This window comes from Hypomesus nipponensis, chromosome 9 (assembly GCF_054491055.1).
Source record: "Hypomesus nipponensis isolate SF chromosome 9, ASM5449105v1, whole genome shotgun sequence".
In the NCBI taxonomy this organism is placed as follows: domain Eukaryota; kingdom Metazoa; phylum Chordata; class Actinopteri; order Osmeriformes; family Osmeridae; genus Hypomesus; species Hypomesus nipponensis.
In genome coordinates, this window is record NC_140369.1 from 9,735,893 (window position 1) to 9,755,134 (window position 19,242).

The 19,242-nt window shown below is 39.2% G+C and overlaps 1 protein-coding gene across 1 annotated transcript; it reads left to right on the forward strand.

Moving 5' to 3' along the window:
- Positions 1-1,026: 1,026 nt before the first annotated feature.
- Positions 1,027-3,415, forward strand: LOC146272779 (single-strand selective monofunctional uracil DNA glycosylase-like). The gene is made up of 3 exons (XM_084704081.1): positions 1,027-1,093; positions 1,361-1,667; positions 1,799-3,415. The coding sequence occupies exons 1-3, from the start codon at positions 1,071-1,073 to the stop codon at positions 2,327-2,329; spliced, it is 861 nt and encodes a 286-aa protein (XP_084560207.1). The 5' UTR covers positions 1,027-1,070; the 3' UTR covers positions 2,330-3,415.
- The last annotated feature ends 15,827 nt before the right edge of the window (positions 3,416-19,242 follow it).

Below are 19,242 nucleotides of genomic sequence, written 5' to 3' on the forward strand. Positions count from 1 at the left end.
CTACAACAACAATTTGATTATGTGGGCACATCCTCCCATTTCTCTCTTTCCCTCTCCCTCCCCTGCTTCCTGTGCGGACTACTCATCACTCTCTGTCATCCATACGCTCCCAGACGTCAACCTTCGACCCAAGACAGGTTCAGCGGCAGGTCAAGCTTCGGGGGAAGCATGTTTGTGTGAATATGTGTTAGAGGATTGTAGGCACTCTCCCTTTTGCGGACACAACTGCTTCTCCCATGGCAACCACACCACACTGACTAAATGGGAAGCTGGAGCCCCGGTCTCAAATGTAACACTTGTCCTCTCTGCAAATCACTCCTTCACTCTCTTCTGAAGTTGAGGTTTGAGGGATATATGTATCCCTACTGAATCAAACAAACATACACACATTGGGAACACACAATGGCATATAAGAAAAAATCTATTGTAAATCATATACAGAACATTTATGTATACTACTAGGTCAATTGCATCCATAGATTATTTTGATACACTTATTTACAATAATAACATTTATTAGAAGTTTCCACAGATATTTTTCTTAATTTGTTTATTACAGACAAATTATTCATTCTATACAAAAATGTATGCTCAAAGTAGGAAAGCTGTTTTAAAACAAAGACAATCTTTAAACATGGCACAAATCACATACATATTGCTTATCAAACGACAATGGAATAAATATATTTGACCTTTGACTTGCTCAACAACTCAAAGGACAGGAGACAACTCTGATTTATGATAACCAATTACCCATTAAGCACATCAAAGGTTAGTGATGGTGTTAGTCTGTCATTATGAACAGGGTCAAAGCTTCGCTAATACTAGTTCTTTAACTAGAGGTCATACAAAGGACAAGAAGAGTGACACAGAAACTGAGAAAGGTTGAATGTGGTTCTGCTAGCAAACAGGTCACCAAGATGCTTTTGTGTCTCCTGAGTTTCGTGTCGACTTCAGAGATAGATGGCGCTCTCTACATAAAACAGCCAATGCGGGATATAGACGTCTACAATTCCTACTCCCAGAATGCCTTTCGCTGGCGTCTTTGTTGCCGGAAGACTGCCAGAAGAATGAACAAGAATGAAATCTCAAGGTAAATGATTTAACATTAACTTTTTGTTGAAAACACTTGACGAGCTTTGAAATCTGACACGTATTTATCAGTACTATGGTGGAATATAGCTCGGATAAATAACGTTAGTTGGATGGCATATGGCACCCAGCACACAATTTGAAAAACTACAGTATGTTGCTTTTGGAATAGGCCTACTCAGCAAAACAAATTAGTTTGCACAACTAGTAAGCCAGCGTTTGTCCCCAAAAAACAACCCAGAATAATTCGCTTTGTTCTTCTCTTAAGGGTTGGTGAGATGGATGCAGAGGGACGGGGCGTGCATAAAGAGGAAGGCGATGTTCGCTTGCTGTTGCCTCCCACTGTGTCGGACAGTAACATCGCAATAGCCGCATCACGGTTTCTGCAAGTGGAGTTGGAACTAAACGCCCACCTTCGACGGTTGTCATTCAGTGATCCAGTGCGCTACATCTACAACCCGCTAGAGTATGCCTGGGACACGCATCGCTGTTACGTGGAAAAGTACTGTGGTGGGGGGCAGAGTGTTCTTTTTTTGGGGATGAACCCCGGACCTTTCGGAATGGCTCAAACAGGGGTGAAAATTTGGTTATTGGCTGTCCTTAAAATATAATTTACTTGTGCATTCCAATATGAATGTCAATAATCTGCTATACAGCTAGATGAGCAAAAGCCATACTATGTCTTCTACTTCGTTTCTGTTCTCAGGTCCCCTTTGGAGAGGTGAACTCTGTGCGCGATTGGCTGAAGATCACAGGAAAGGTGGGACATCCCCCCGATGAGCATCCAAAGCGACAAATCACAGGGCTGTCCTGTACTCAGAGAGAAGTAAGCGGTGCTCGCTTTTGGGGCTTCTTCAGAAAACTGTGCAGGGAGCCAGCGGTGTTCTTCCGCCACTGTTTTGTACATAACTTGTGCCCTCTGATCTTCATGAGTGCCTCTGGCAAGAACCTGACTCCTCCTGAGCTGTCTGCTGGAGAGCGTGACACTCTGCTGGCACTGTGTGACACTGCCCTGTCCCAAGCAGTGGAGGTGCTAGGCATCTCTATGGTGATTGGGGTAGGCAGAGTAGCAGAGCAGAGGGCCCGCAGAGCCCTCGCTGCAGCAGGCATGCAGGTGCGCGTGGAGGGTGTCATGCACCCGTCCCCCAGGAACCCGCTGGCCAATAAAGGATGGGAGGCAGTAGCCCAGGCTAAGCTGGATGAACTAGGTGTCCTATCACTGCTGAGTAACACATAACCTCTGGTCAATCAGCCTCCTTGAGAAATTACCCATGTCATTTATCTGCAATGGATGGTGTACTCATCTTACAGCTTGAGACTTGGATGTTCTCTATTTGTCTTTTATCTTCAATGACTTTCAATTCTGTTACCATTGCTGGTCAGACACCATATTACACCATCACTTCTAAATGGACAGTATTGTTATGTTGGCAAACAATGTCAAGCCATTTACTACATCATAATTGAAAGGCTCTTGGGAAATGAAAGCATACTTTACACCGCTTTGTTGTGTGTATCCCATGTATCTCATACTGTATACATTCTTTACACTGGGCAAGCAGATTTAAATTAATTTAACTGTGCTGCTGTGTATTATACCTGAGCTTACACTTATCTTGTTGGCATTATTGCAACAGCCCATTTGTTTACAAGGCCTCTACCTACTTAAAGTACTAATGAGAGAACCTGAAATCATCTGTCATATGGTATTGCTCTAATTTAGTAGTGGATAGTACCTGACCTTGGCATCTAAGTATTTCATGCTTAAGGATATTTTGTCCCTGACCCATCTGCTGAGATGTTTTGTTTCCTCTTTGCAAGACCCACACATTTTGCTTGGCACACAACCACTCAGCAGATTATTTGTGCTACCATAGCACCCTCTTTGAAGCTAGGATACCCGCTCACCACGTATGCTTTTCTGTCATTAACCTGAATCCATCTTGCATCTCTGTTTGTGTTTTCCTAAGTGGGAAGTATTAACAATATATTAGTTTTTTTATTTATTTCATTTTCCAGTATCATAGCACTAACTGTATTGCTTGCATTATACAGTACATGTTTCTTCTGTTTCTTTCCAATCAGTACTGAATAAATGTGCATTGGTCCCATTCTAACATTTATAATTATACTGTATGTGTGTCCAAAGTGCACTGAGGTAACAACAGAACAAGGAAACAGATATTAGTTGTATTTTATTTAGTTTTCGAATGACGAACATTGAGTGTTTTTAATTGAGATTTTAACATCTATGCACCCATTCTATGGAAGCAGATCCAGGCATTGAGCAGCGGAGCACTGGCTGTTTGTCTTGGTCCTGGATGGTGAATAAATCCTTCACCCCATCTCCCATGGTAGGGTGCAGGTGTGAGAGGAGGCATAAGATCTTACCTGTGTTTTTTGTCGGAGGAAGACTTGATTGGCAAGGTGCAGAATGACCTCTATTACAAAAACACACGTGCACATAAAAAAAATACACACTAAACTCTAATTTCACTGTGACACTTTGCTTCTGTGTGTACACCCTCCCTACTCGCTCTTTTCCTCACACACATGCACACACTAAAATGCACCACTACAGAGCTGAGAGAACAGCTGCAGCTCCCTAATGACTCCCATCCTTCTCTGTTTGTTGTCGCATTATTAATTAGCACAATGAGCCTTGCCACTGAGACACTGGATTAGAGTCCTGCAGTATAACACATACACACAAACACAAGTCCACACATAGCAGTCCCTAGTGTGCTGTAGTATCAGCCCTGACAGGAGGTCTGGGAGAGGTTCAGCTGCTGGCCTGTCTCTCCCACAAAGCCAAGCTATGCTGCTAAACAATAAGATAAAACACTTGAGGGTTTTGTTCTAGAGATGCAGTGGCACATTATTTCCTGTAGATGTTTTAAATGAGAATATACATAGTATGCATAATCATATGATATGATTTATTCCCTTAAAATACATGATTTAAAGCTTATATTTATTCATGGCTTAGGTAATCAGCTTCTGCTCTCAATGTCAGACCTGTCTTTTTTCAACATTCCTTTTGTCGCTTGCTTGTTCTTTATCAAATGAGGAGTTGATTCATTCTGTGAGCATGCCTATATATCCTTCTTTGTGTATATAATATTCTTAGCTGAAGACAATGGTCTAGGGTCGCTCTTACTTGACAGTGTGACCTCCTGGTGACCTCACGGCCATGTGCAAAAGGACCGAGAGGGAGCTGCCGCGCCACAGCTAGCCTGTCAGAGCCATCGATACTGTGATGAATGGAGGTAGTGGTTATTAAACCAGAATTAGAGCAAGAGAGGGAAGAAGGGGGTGATAAATGAAGGGGTGAGGGGCTCTGTAAGAGAGGATGATAGGGGGTTGCGGTGGTAGAGAAGGGAGAGCGTTTTTGTGGGTGTATGTCGGGCGGGGGGGGGGGGGGGGTATGGCTCAACATCGCTCTTTATTATTTCAATAGTATTCTCCAGAGCTGCCCATCATACAAGGAGAGCGAGGGCACAAGAGGGCACACCTAACTGATAACCTCTACACAGTCCTCTCAACATGACAAGGGGTTGCAGAGGGGGAGAAAGGGAGAGGCTGTGAGAGGGCTGTAACCAGATATATGAGAAGCTAATGTTCCCTGTAAAGCTCAAGTTTTGCATCTGTCTAATGGGTCAATATCTACCCAATTTCCTTATACCTGTAATGTAATGTTATTTCCACCATGTTGTGAAGACATTTACATTTATGCATTTAGCAGACACTTTTGTCCAAAACAGAGCTTTACAAAAGTGCATAGGTCACTGATCATAACAATGAGATAGCCCCAAACATTGTGGGTAGCCAAAACATGAAGCATACATTGTGAAAACTAAATAAGTCCCAAAGGGAAAAGCCATAAGAGCATGTAGTTGAACAAGTTACAGTTGAACAATTAAACAACATGAACCTCAAAAAGTGCAAGGGTGTACCTGTGGGGAAAAAGCAAGCAACAAAAATATATTACACCGCAAGTACAAAAGTTTTATGTCAGTTACAACTAACCAGCAAGAGCAACAAGTCTCTCAATAAGAGTCATTGTGATCCTAGAGGAAACATCAGGTCCAGCCAATCATTCCAAAGTACCATTTGTACTCCCGGAACAAGTGCGGCTTGACCTTTTCTTGAAGGTAGGGAGACAGTCAGTGTCTCTGATGGAGGTGGGGAGTTGATTCCACCATTGGGGGGCCAGACAGGAGAAGAGGTTGTGTTGTGAAGACTGGATTAATTTCTTTTTTTCGTGCTTTAAGCTTTGTGTACATGAAATCGTATATCAAATATTATGCACAAAACTGAATTGGATACTTTCTTGTCAGATCAATGTTCTCATTAGCAATTAATTTAATTTAAATGTTATTGTATGAATGTAATTCTCTTAAGTGTTTTGCTTATCATTAAACATTTTATAAGTCTAGTGTGACTTCTATTTTTCTTCAGTAGTTATTTTTTCCTTGTGGCCACAAAGCTCTATCAATCTTGAAGAGCTCTTCAACCGCAGGACGTAGCACACGCCATCCACAGATCATTCATAGAGACCAAGGATATTAGGTGCATCAGCAGAGGAAAGGAACCGAGATGATTCACTGCGTGGTTACCCCACATGTTCATGCACAGTTGTATAAGATGTATTTTTTATGCTATTGCTGTTTGTAGTGTGTATCACATAAATACAAAGCGAGACAGATGAATTGTCTATTCTCTCCACTGCACTGTTCTAATCACTACCCATATCTGCTACCCTCTTCATGACACTACGTTTTATTAGTGGTTTATTTATTGATGTTGTAGTTAATGTCTTTGCTAATTTATTCCTGAGTTTGTCTTAATTATGCCTCTGTGGTCATTAGATGCAGTGAGAGAGCACTATGCTGTTTCAAACAGAGACCTAATTCTGCTTCTCACTCACTATCTATGGCCATTTTAGGACTATCAACCCAAACACAAACAATACAGCTTTAGTGAGTGTGTATGTTGTACTTAATGTCACATTGTGAATGTTAGTTTGTGTTTGTAAAAGTCTCTGTATATATATATGTGTGTTCAGCCTGTAAAGGTGTAAACATTCCTTTCAGATAAGTATTTATTGACTAAACTTTAAGCATGATCAAAAAGGAAAGAGACTTGTTTATGGTAAGAGATGTACTAGAGGCAGCATTGCTGTCTTGACTTCAGATATGGTTTCAGTTTTTCATTGGTGTGCACTGCTCTTTGTACCTCAGAGACTGAGTGAAGCAACACTGACAAATTATCTCTCTGAGTTTACTGATGGTATTTCTGAAGTAGTGTGTTTTCTTTTATTCATTTGTTCTGAGTGATGAGCTGTCTCCCTGATAGAACCCCTATTAATGGCTGCCCTACTATGTTATACTTTTGATTAGGTTGACAGATGAGAAATGGTTGTGGTAAGGAGGAAACAGTGAAACAATTTCTTAAATGGCTATTGTTAAATTGTGTTTTCTTATAGAACACACGCAAAAGGTCTGTGGCAATCAGATGTGTTTTGGCTTTTTCAAATATGTCCAGTAAAAAATAAATGTATGGTTATAAGAAGGGGGAGGATATCCCATTTACATTGGGTGGATGAATGACAAGATACTTATCCTGATTCTTAAGCAAAAATTCGATAACATTGTGCACTATATATCTTATCGTGTGTTTTGCTTGCTAAAGTTGTGCCTATTGCCTCCGTCAAGTGAAGGATGAATTGCCGCAATCAGTTGCGTGAAAAATATAGTCTATAGGAAACAAAACCAAAAGCTTTGTTTCGGCAAGATAAATATTGCAATATTGTGAGACAAAAGGCCGAAATTAAGGCCAACAAAAACCCGCCAGTCATACTCTTTCATTAGTTCAAATGAAGACAAAAATATAGCATATGTTGTGATACGAAGGAAATCCACAGTCCATAAGCCTACCTCTGTGCAAACACATAAGTTAGGTTTACCAGACCTATAAATCATAGGCTTTTAAATGAGGGAAATATAGGCTTAAATGTGAAATACTGTTGCTTCCGGGCACAGAAGTCTTGGAAAAAATATAGGGGCTATACAAATTTAGAATTTTGAATGTCACAAAATGTCAAAATATCACAAAAACACTATGTCTTTAGAAGTACCCTCCTTGTTTTAGACCCATAGGCATACTTTGCAGGAAAAATAGGGTTAAGTTTGCAAAAAAGGGACCCTTATATAATTTGACAATATCAACAACAAACTGAGCCTTTTGGTCGGTTATTCACGTTTCTGAATTTACCACAATTTCTTCGACGAGAAAAAACAGCAGGCACATTTTGCAGCTGTGACATGATGCTTAATATATTCATAAGCTCACAATATAAACAAATGACCATGCTTGCACGCATATACACACGCACCATGACTTTAAGGAAATAGCGGACTAACAGAGGAGATTCAAATTCTCTTCTCGCAGTTCCGATGTACGGCTTCATTTTTTTTCATTTGGCCTGAAAATGAAATATCCAGTCAGTCAAGATTGAGGATAAACCGCGCCGGAGCTCTGTTACTGTGGTTTTATTTCAGCAGCCTTATGAAGGTCATAATATTAAAATGACTGATGTAGTCCTATAAGTTGATGTTATAAAGTGCTCCCCTTAAACGATTAATAAAAGGTTTATATTTTGGATCAATGAACTAATGTAACAAGACGGTCATTACTCCTCTACCTCGGCAACATTGATTATTCTGAACCAAAGCCAGTGTCTCAAATGGTAGGCCTATACCTTTTAACCAGCCGAACTAGCCGTAGCCTATAAAGCCTATACTAAACATCCAAATTCATGTCAATCCATAAACTGATGTGCCTGCTTTACCTTAACAATAACCTCGAAAAAATTGAGAGACTAGGGATGTAAGAAATATTGTCACTGAAAGTAAAAACAATAATCATAACATAACCGCAGGAAGGCTATTGAGATTAGGCTACTATTAGGCACTATAAGTCTTTTTCTTACACTTTTGTGTTGTGAATGTGTGCATAGGCTTTGTGTGCATGTGTTGGCTAGCTATTCACACATTTCAGTTCATTTCAGAGTTCAAATGAAGGGCAGGCTGCGATTCACGTCATGGGATGGCATCTTCATAAGTCATTTAATTTACCGCATTAGGCATAGACACCAATTAAAGAGAGTTAACAAGTGAATTTGGATAATGTTTATAATTAGTGTTAGCCTACATCTTGATGACCAGGTCAACGTTGTCCCATGGGAGGCTGAGGTCAAGAGGTCGAAGTTGAACCAGGGAGCAAGTATGCCATCAGGCTCTTTAGGACACATTTACTCCAGAAGCTGGACGAAAAATGAAACTAAACAATATTTCTGTGGTAGCTACAGTTTCAAAAAACAATTTTTTGAGATGCCAAGACATTCGAAACTTTTATGTTTTGTGTAACGTAATTAATTCAACTATGATTTCTATAGGTCCATCTCTTTTGTGAATAAACTTCTGTTTAGCAAACTAAAAGTCCGGTAAAACAAGGGTTCTGTCAGGAAAGACTTATTTTAAAATGATATGCATCTCAAGATCTCTCTCTCATCATCATGAGCGCTATTGGACCCCATGTCACACTACTTGAAGGTGCAATAACCTAGCCCTAACCGTATCCTTTAACTAAGCCGTACAATTAGGCATTTTTATTTGTTGGGAAACTGCATAGGCCTAGACCTATTTTTAAAAACATTTTTAGAACACGGTCAGTCAAAGCTGAGTAGATTCTCTACACACACAATTAACGTTTAGTAAAATTCAACCATGCTACGGATTGCAAAGTTTTTAAAACAAGCGATATCTTACCTATAAATCAACTGTAAATTGTTGCTACCATGATGCTCCCAACGTCTTTGTAGGCCTACCTGAACAATGTCGGTCTGTTTCCTTAGTCCGTCTTACGTATGTAACAATATCAAGCCGTCTGTAATTTGATCCTTAGTCTTGCACTGACGTCTCTCTTGGAATGGCATTGCAATGGAAAACACTCACCGCAATTTTAGAGGATAGACAGGATCGACGAAGTCAAACGTGTCGTAGAAGTGCATCAGTATCAGCAAGAGTCAGGCTATTCTAGTCTGTATTCTTGCAATATACCTTCTCAAACACCTATTGTCTTAATTTAGTTTAATGTGATGTGTGGAGCATTGATCCAAATTGGACGCGAGTGTTGGCAAAACATTTCGAACGGTAAGAAAAAACCTTGTTAACTTGTTGCACAATGACAATTATTGATCCTTATGTCCTAATAACAGTATTCCGAGTTTTGAGGGTCCTTTTCATTAAAACATGGTGTCGAACCAATCAGGATAAATTGTTTTTGGTGGCGTAGGCCCATTCTAAGACAGGGTCCTCTACTTATTGGTTTAGTCTAATTAACATAGCCGGGAAAAAGAAATAATACATTTGCTAAAAGTTATAAATGTTATATTTAGTATAGTACTCAAACAAATTAGAGCAACAGCAATCAGAACTCATACAGTAAGTTGCTTGCATTTAATATGGAAATCACACATTTAACACTTTTCCCATCATAGGTTTTTGGCTGATTCAAATGTTTCTTTTTCAGTAATCATTGACCTACCTCTGCAATGGGGAACATCTAGAGGAGTTGATGAGGGAGTATTTGAAAATAATTCCTAAACGTTTTTGATTCAGTATCTATGGAAATCCGTATACACAGTTAAAATGACACACTTTGAGTGTTCCCTTGGTTGGATATTTGCTTGCAACAGAATATGTAATTTAGATAATTTCATACTTCAGTAATTCATACCACTGGCTAACACTTGGCATTTTGCCATTTACTTTAGTGTTAATGCATATACCATGCATCTTTCCCAGCTCAGGGATGGCATGTGTTAGCTATACACATAGAATCAGGCCGAGAACAGAGGTGGCATTCTATTGGCACCTGAGTGTATAGCTCTTTCGTCCTCCCTCTACCCCTTTGTAGATACAGATATGCAACACTACAGGTGTTGAAAGATCACAACAAATATATATGTTTTCATATATTTGTATTCACTTTCAATTTGCTCACATTTCATGTTGTAATAAACCAATCATCAATGTGACAGTTGTTCATACTGCTCACTCCTACTTAAACAAACTCAGCAGCATACTTCAAATGCTGTTGAGAGACATGTAATTAGTTGATATGAAGACAGCTGAAGACAAATACATTACAAATAGAGATAAATAATCATGATGAACAGGACAGGGTTCCAATCTCTGATCACAACGTGATTGCAGTGATTCATGACTAATTGCCATAACCCTTGGTTATGAGTTTCCATCAATTATCATTTTTTATAGGGTTACATTTTAAAGATGTGTGATGAAAAATAATCCAGACAATATGACAACTCTGTCTTTATCCGACAAGTCTGATGTTGTGTTGACCACGGCCTCCAAGCAGTGAAAAACATGTATTTATTTGTCTTTGTGTGGGATTATCCTCTTCATGTCTTGAGCAAACAATTCAGAAAGCCCTCACAAATTGTACATTGTTTACTTGGCTCCAGATTTGTAGTACATTTTTGAACATTGTGGAGTTTCAATTATTATTTTTTTTTAAATAAGTAATGGATCTATTCAACAGAAATATTTAAATGTGGTTGTGTTGATTTTCTGTATAGTTGGTTTCAAACAGCTCATTTGCCTCTTTGTATTGCCAATATGAAAACTGATAATCAATAAATAAGATAAAAATTGACTCATGTGTTTGGATTATTATTGTAGAATATAATTTACCATTACCGTTGGTTTCACCACGATCATCCTTATCATGAGACCCATTCCTCTCAATTTTGCCATCATCTGATAAGGTCTGTTTGCATTTCGTTTCAGGAGGCCATTTCAGGGAGATTTGATATACATTTGCAAATGATCAGCAATATGCACTGCATGGGTACAACACTGAGGCACATCTTTGGTCCCAGCTGGGCGGGCTAATGGAATCCTAGAGGCTGCGATCAATAGCTCACTCCTCACATTTGCATGATAAGCAGATCTGTCTCAGTGACAGCTCTTGGGTTCGTTTAGGGTTCACCTGCCTCCCTGCTCCTGTTTCTCCCGCCTATAGCTCAATAAATAAATCTTGGTAGCTTTTTCAGTTTACCATCTGAATTTTAATTCACTCATAGTCGATAGCGGCACTGCCTCACAGAGGAAATAGTGTTTGTTTGTAATCGTCTGCATCTGGAGCAGCAGGGGGAAAATGTGTCCTTCCTTCCTTGTCCTTTCCATTTGTGTTTAATTAACTGAGCGCTGCATCACTTGAAAGCAGAATGGTATCTCACAAAGCTGTACATACGCACACATGCATGTATGCACACACACATAACCATATTCAGTTACATTTTGTAAGGTTTTTATATTCTTCAAATATTAGTCAAACTCATTCAGTTCATTTAAATTAATGATACAATTGATTACTATTCAATATGAAATGGGATCATAAATCATTCCCACTGACTGTACAATTGAAAATCGGCTGGTGTGTATTCCTCTGTGTATATGTGTATTTCCATCTTGTCTCTCAAATGTTGTCTGTAAAAGATGTTCTGAAATCGAATCTGTTTTAGAGGTTATCCTTGCCAATGTGGAGTGACATCAGGACAAGCAAGTATTCGACATGCTGAAAAAACTTCAAATTGACCACAGACTAGCTGATCCAGTCCTCTTTCAGAGGTTTAAGTTACCATTTGTTTACATCACATTTAAATCTCCAAGACGTTGTCCTATGACCTGACAAACCATGACGCATTTAGCATTGCAGATCAAATGTTTCCCCTCAGAAAACTACAACCTTCATTTGTAGCATAACTGCTGAGTTAATGACAAACTAAATAACAATCACCTTGGTGTTTCAAAATGGGCTAAGAAAATGCAAGGAGGTCATGGTCATCATGTCATGAGCATCACTTGAGGATGCTTCTCTGTGTAGTCTGTTAGCTTATCACCCTGACAAGGCCCTTGAAGATTATGCAGGACCTCACAGTCTCCTGTTTGACCCCAGAGCAACACCATGCATCATTATTTGTTCATCTCTCGACCCTGGGAACTCTAGTGAGGACGAACAGATGACAGATGACTATTACCACTGGTAGAATGTACACCACTAAAGTTGAGCAAGTGCTTGTTCCGCTTGTGAAGATGATGATTGGTTTTAAGCTGAGCCTTCATTACACCAACACATACTCCTTAGTCTGCCTTTCAATATCTGCAAGTTTGAGGAGTGCCAAGAAGTAGGGAGGTCAAGAGGAAAATGTGGCATTATCATGCCAGTGTTTCAACATGGTGCCAGGCCAATTTCCTGTATCATTATTATTTTTTATTATTTATGCCCCCCTACGGATCAGTCAATATTTGGACAACATAGACAACACCTGTGTCAAAATATTTGTCTTAGTTTCGATTGCGTTGCTTATATTTTTATTTACCTTCCGTTGCACGGTTTAGGAGGTTACAACGTTTTTGTGGCAAAAAGTGCCTTTAGTCAACGAAGGATAAATATCACTAGAAGGGAAAAACTTAAGGGGACGGACCATAGACTTACATATTAAGGGACGGACCCACCTGCAACCAACGCAAGCGAGCACACCCTACAATTTCCCCAGAAATTGTACCCTCTCAAGTTGTCTTTATTTTTACAAATGCAAACGTATCATTATTTATACATGTTCAATATTATATGGCTTTGACAACAACGCTCACTCATTCATGATAATAATGCATGATTAAATTAAATTGAGAAACAGAAATATCTGCCAAAGCTAATAGGTTGTTGTGATCCCACATTGGAAAATGAGTACAGACGTGATCTATCCTTATACCTTCACTACTTTGGTTACTGATATTATAATAATACTTGTTTAGATAACTGTCCCTTGAGTGACATTTAGATGTCCCTTTAGACATGATGTGGCCCATATTTGACGGTTCCTATGCCTGGGGTGCTATTATCTCAACAGTAATTGGCATAAATCCCCTGCCTAACAGGAGTACTGTTAAATCCATGGATTGTGATAACATACTGCTTGAAAATGACAGTAACAGTTGTAAGCAATACAGGAAGTCTATTTTCCTGGATTTATGGGCCCTATGAGTTGAGTTATTATGACCTATCTACCCCAATAAATCCTCAATTCACACACCATTGTTATGAAGCAGACAAATAAATAGATGTCATAAAAGTGACAAAGAGACAAAGATATTCAACAATCCCCAGTGAACAGGTATACACTTATTGAGACGGATCAAGTCTACTTAGGGTAAACAGGAAAAAAGTTTGTTTCTGTATGGAGAACAGTGAGTGTCAGTGGGGATCCTGGGGCTTGTTGATGAGGACAGCTGCATGCTGGTATAAACTATTGTGCCTTGAGGTTTTGGCCCTGATGGACTACAGCCTGCTGCCGGAGGGGAGGGACCAAAGAGGTTATGTCCAAGGAGGGATGGGTTGACCACAATCCTTCCTGCCTGCCTCAGGGCCCTGGAAGCTTGCAAGTCCTAGAGGGATAGCAGGTTGCAGCCGATCACCCTCTCCACAGAGCAAATTATATAGTGCAGTTTGCACTTGTCCTTGGCAGTGGCAGCAACGTCGACTGGGGAGTCACACACAGTGTTTGAGGTGGGTGGGGCTGGATAATTGTTGAAGTCCACAATCAACTCTACTGTCTTGACAGCATTGAGCTCCAAGTTCATTTGAATGCAACAGGACACCAGATGGTCAACCTCCCAACTGTGGGCAAACTCATCCACGCCAGAGATGATCCCAATGGATGGTGGAGGATGAGCTTGACTGACTGACTGGAAGTGCAGCTGTTTGTACACAGGGAGAAGAGGAAACATCCCTGAGGAGAACCGGTGCAGAGAGATGATTCACCAGCTTCATGTTCTGCTTCCTGTCAAACCGGAAATTGGGTTTCCACCTACAGGTGGAGTCAGATATGTGCAGCTAGGAAAGCTTGTCCTGCTGCAGAGCTGAGATGATTGTGTTGAAGGCAAAGCTGAAATCCACAAACAGTATCCTGGTGTAGGTTCTTGCAGTCCATGTGCTGGAGGACACCAGAACACCCATGGATTTCAAATGTAAATACATATACAGAAATCTGCTTGTGGTTGAAGAGCATTCAAAGCAAACAGCTCTTGCTTGAAAACAGTATTCATGGAATATTCACAATCCTCTTTAAGGGCTTGAATCAAAAGAGAGTTTGGGTACTGTAGCAAATAATGATAGCTCTTACTCAAAGAATCATGCTGTTACCTAACCACACATATAATAATGTCTATAATGGTGTAGAATGATATTCTATTTCTGAAATTACTGTACTGTTAATACGGACATTGCAGTTTTTAATGTAAATTAAGTACCTTGCGCAATACAATGAAGCTGGACCTGCGATTCTGAGTGGAAGCTTTGTCAGACTAACAAGAACAAACAGTCATAAGTCAGCAAACAGAGGAAACACTTGTTTGTCAAGTGTCATTGGGAGTTTCCTGTTGCATTCCCCTACACATTTTACACTGATTAATAGTATTGGGGTTAAGAATCTTAGCCCCCTAACCGTGTTGCAGAAATGTTCCCACTTATTCCTGTTCCCACATTTACATAACTACAATATGAATTGGATTAGATTAAATGATAGATATTTATCAATGACGTTTGATATTTTGACCTAGCTAAATGATACAGAGTATTAAACAATTAATTTGTGCCTCCTTGGTTTAACCTTTTAAACATTTAAAAGGTATTATGTTTGATCTAAAAAAATATTCATAATAATTTCATTTGAGGTTGTGTACAGTTTCAAAGCTGTAAATGGCATTCTTACAAAGCCAATACCAGCAACATAAATGTATTGCTACATTCTGCTCAGAGTTTAAGATTTTTCTTTATCAACAAAGTATATTCTGAAACAATTATAGGTTTCTTTATTTGCAATTCTAAGTCATTAAATCTGTGGAAAGGGTTTTTCCTTGTATTGTGTTTGTACCTTGTAGATTGAGCATCATTAATTGTCTTTATGTATTTCTTACTCCACATCATACTCTCCCATGACTAAGATTAATAGTTAAATGACAGTAATAACAGAATTAGAATGGTAGAGCGTGATGTGCAGAGTGCACAGTTGGCATTTGCTACTGTCACAAACAGGGGCCATCGGCAGGCCAACTCCACCATTAAGCCTGAAGCTCTGACTGTTTAGGTGATGGATGATAATGCAGTGGGGTATGTACAATAACAGCATCCTATACAGCCAACCCCGAGAGAGAGAAACCATGAGAGAGAGAGAGAGAGAGAGAGAGAGAGAGAGAGAGAGAGAGAGAGAGAGAGAGAGAGAGAGAGAGAGGGAGAGGGAGAGAGATAAATAATGTGTAAAATTTGTTTAGTACAGTTAGTACAGTAAAAATACATCATTTTTGAATTACAATGTGTACATAATTGAGGTCTGATCATGGATATTTCTTTTAATTTTTAATTCACATTATTGTTTAAAAGGAAGGAAGGATTGCACATACAGAGGCTATAATTATAACATTTATTTAGCCTAACATTTTTACACATGTAAACATCCATTTCTGATATCTTCTTTTGCATTCAAATGCCACATTACATGGTTATAATAAAGTGACAAAGTGAATGTGAATGTTTGTTGGTTGGAGTTGGGTTAGATTTGAGGGTTTTGAAAGATTTAAAAATGTAATTAAAAATTTAAAGATTTTTACCTCTGTAATTCTATGAATTATGTTGTAAACATATGCACAGTGGTTACATATGAAATAACTATGACATCTGAATGATGTGTTTGTAAATACACTAATTGTAGCCAATCATCTTTAATTTAAAATGTGATTCCCAAAACCCAAATTGTCAAGAGACAACATGACAATTATGGCTGCATGGCCAGCCTCTAAATTGAGTTTCTTGTCAGGTCTGACTGGTTCTCTGCCAAATTTCTCAAGAAGGTCTGGTCAAGAGGAGCCCTTAAGTAAAATTCCTCATAGGTGCCCAATGCACCAGTGATATGGTGGCTGTTCAAAGGGGATGGGAATGGTCTGTAGTTATAGGCAGACACGCTTTTCTTCACTGATCATTGCAGAGTGTGTGCCTGGAAAAAGAGAAGAAGAAAAAGACAAAGAGAACAGACATTAGTTTCATTAGTCATGAAGCTGGAACCAGAAAATTGATGTAGAATGGATGAAGAACCCTGCGTTTCAGTGCTCTCTATTTCCATATTGCTTACTTCCCACGAGGAATCTGAATCAAACCATTTGAAAGCTTAAAACCCCAAAACATATTTGATATATAAGCTACAGTGATGAGCAATGTTTTGACTGAAACAGACAATATTTTAGTAGTAATTAAACTAAATGTCAAAAGAATGCCTAGGGGTAAGTATTAGATATGTCACAGGTATATTATTTTCTATATTTGCTGAAGCCCTTTTGTGTTTAGCCTTATCTGGACCGCTTTCTATGGATTTATGGTAGGTTGGGACTACTTAACTAATTTGCCATTTAGCCTACTTGGCAATTTAACCTCAAATGAAGTCACTGTTCACAATCACAATAATTCTTATTTCTGCACAACAAAATAAACGTATTTATTGCATCGATCTTGCGTATTATTTTTGCCTTAAAGAGCCAGCAAGCTCTAGTTCTACTTTCCTTCCCTTCCCGTGCACAAGCATACTTTCCTGGTGAACTTTGTGTGAACCACGATGGCGACAATCAATCATCTTTACTGCAGTCTCCCAGCGCCTTGAGTTCCCTCAGCCTGTACCATGTCTCCATACCGTTTCGCGAATATTGTCTGTAAACATAACTAGGCTCTGTATGTAGGCTATACTATGTATATAGACCTCAAGTCACATGATCACATTGCCCATTGGAAAGAGGCACTCTAGGTAGTGGAGAGGATTTTAAGACGAACAAATGGACAAGTTAGACTGTGGATATAACCATGCATACAAATGGTGCTGTTTCGGAGCAGACGGAGTAAGATTAATGAGTCCATCACGGTCTATTGCAATAAACAATGCAGCACAGAAGGAGGAAAAAGGCATGGAAACAGTCGATTAACAAGCAACAGCAAATACTATTAGATTTTTATAATAGACGCTTTAATAATAAAAAAAGTTCAAATATGCTATAGAAGGTGTTGCAGTCAAATACAATAAGTAATGTTTCCTTTAAATGAAATATAGGCACATTTAGGCATGCTATGCTATTAGACTACCTAATTGACAATTAGGCATAATGCCCCATATCGAATGCTTTTAATGTAGGCACCACTCCAGGTGATTGTTGAGATATGAACAATTGAGGTTATGCAGTTACAAACAACAAATAGGCCTATAGGCTAAGTCTGTCACCTATAGTCTACAATATTAGAAAAGACATATGATGAGAAGGTAGCTTGTGTGTCACTACCAACTTGCCGATAGGTACATGTTGGGAACAAGAAAAGTCCATAACAAGCCTATATGGAAAATTCCATATCAAAATGACAATTTCCATGCAATGTTGAGTTATCAGAATTGTAGCCTACTAGATTGCTTGATTGCTTCAATAAAATTGGTGTGTCTGTGACATTTATAGGTCTAAACAATCCTACAATTAAGGAGGGTGTGTCCACAAACTGAGGAAAGTGGGGGTGACAAACAGAAAAACAAAACACAATTACACCCACACCGAACTATCGCTGGGTGGACGTGACACTATACTCTTGCATGCCCCAATAAATTGGCTAAGCCTGAAATTACAGATTTTCTCTCCATTTTCCCACCATAGGCTTAAGCCATCTCATTAACCTATAGGTCCATCCTTTTATTAGCATAATTAGGTTATATCTATCCTAAATTTAGTCTACTAGTTGCATTGAATCAGCACCGGCATGGCTTCCATAGGCATTGAGTGCAGTGGTGGATTTAGTGATTTGGGGGCCAAAGGCGAAGACAGGCATGTCTTTAACTCCTATTCTCACTCTTTTCAATCCATATAATAATTATTAATATATTAATAATAATAACTGGAAAGGGTACAATTGTAGGGTGTGCTTGCTAGCGTCAGTTGCAGATGGGTCAGTTTATTAACTGTATTTTATAAGGATAAAAAGTTGGATCAAACAAAGATATTGGGCAATCCGGTGTACAACGGTCCTAACCTCAATTACAGTTTTATCCTTCTAGTGATATTTTCAATCATTTAGCCTACTCATTTTCAAACCTGGGAATCAGATGGCTGAGTGGTGAGGGAGTCGGACTAGTGATCAGAAGGTTGCTGGATCGATTCCCAGCCATGCCAAATGGCTGAGTGGTCTTGAGCAAGGCACTTCACCCTAACTGTAAGTCGCTCTGGATAAGAGTGTCTGCTAAATGACTAAATGTCATAATTCATTAAGAACTCCTTTGAAACACACTATTGCAACAACTTGTCACCGGCAGTAGGCTATTTCAGATGGAATCGCGATTCAAACAGGAGCCTACCATCTGCTACCTGAAAATATGCCCCCAAAAACGTAAATAAGCTTGACATTTATTTATGGGGGATTGAGTCATTCAAAAAAAGTTTACTGGAAGCGATCGTTGTCAGTAACAATGCCACATTTGGTCTCAGTCTAGAACCCTGCATGGAGAAGCTGACGGTAAATTGTGCTACAAGCAAGCTAGCCTAGCTGCGGTTGCTAGCCAAACTTCACTGAGCAGCACTTGTGCTAGCTGCCGCATCGCATCATTGGATACCAGTGAAAAATGACATTTCCTTCTGTTGTTAGACAGTTAGTCAGTTTGGCAACTACTTGTTTACTCTCCTCTTTTGTCTTTCTCTTGTGTGCTCCGCTCGGGGAGTTGCGTTTCATTTAGCAAATTGTTTTTTGCATTTACTTCACTCTTCTACTGTCTCATATCAACCAACTCATATGACGTGCTTTGCAGCGCAGTAGCTGCAATCGAGGAAATAGTCCACAGTAGTATCCGATGGGAAGGGAAGCCTGCGTTGACACAAATAGAATAAACGTTCTGTTGGTATATTTGTTGATACTTTTGGGGACTTTTAAAAGATTTGTATTATTATTATATATTATGTATTATTATATATGAATAATATATTATTCATC

Coding starts and splice junctions, on each gene's coding strand:
- LOC146272779 (XM_084704081.1), top strand. CDS start 1,071: ATGAACAAGAATGAAATCTCAAG. Junction 1,094..1,360: donor AACAAGAATGAAATCTCAAG/GTAAATGATTTA, acceptor TCTTCTCTTAAG/GGTTGGTGAGATGGATGCAG. Junction 1,668..1,798: donor TCGGAATGGCTCAAACAGGG/GTGAAAATTTGG, acceptor TTCTGTTCTCAG/GTCCCCTTTGGAGAGGTGAA.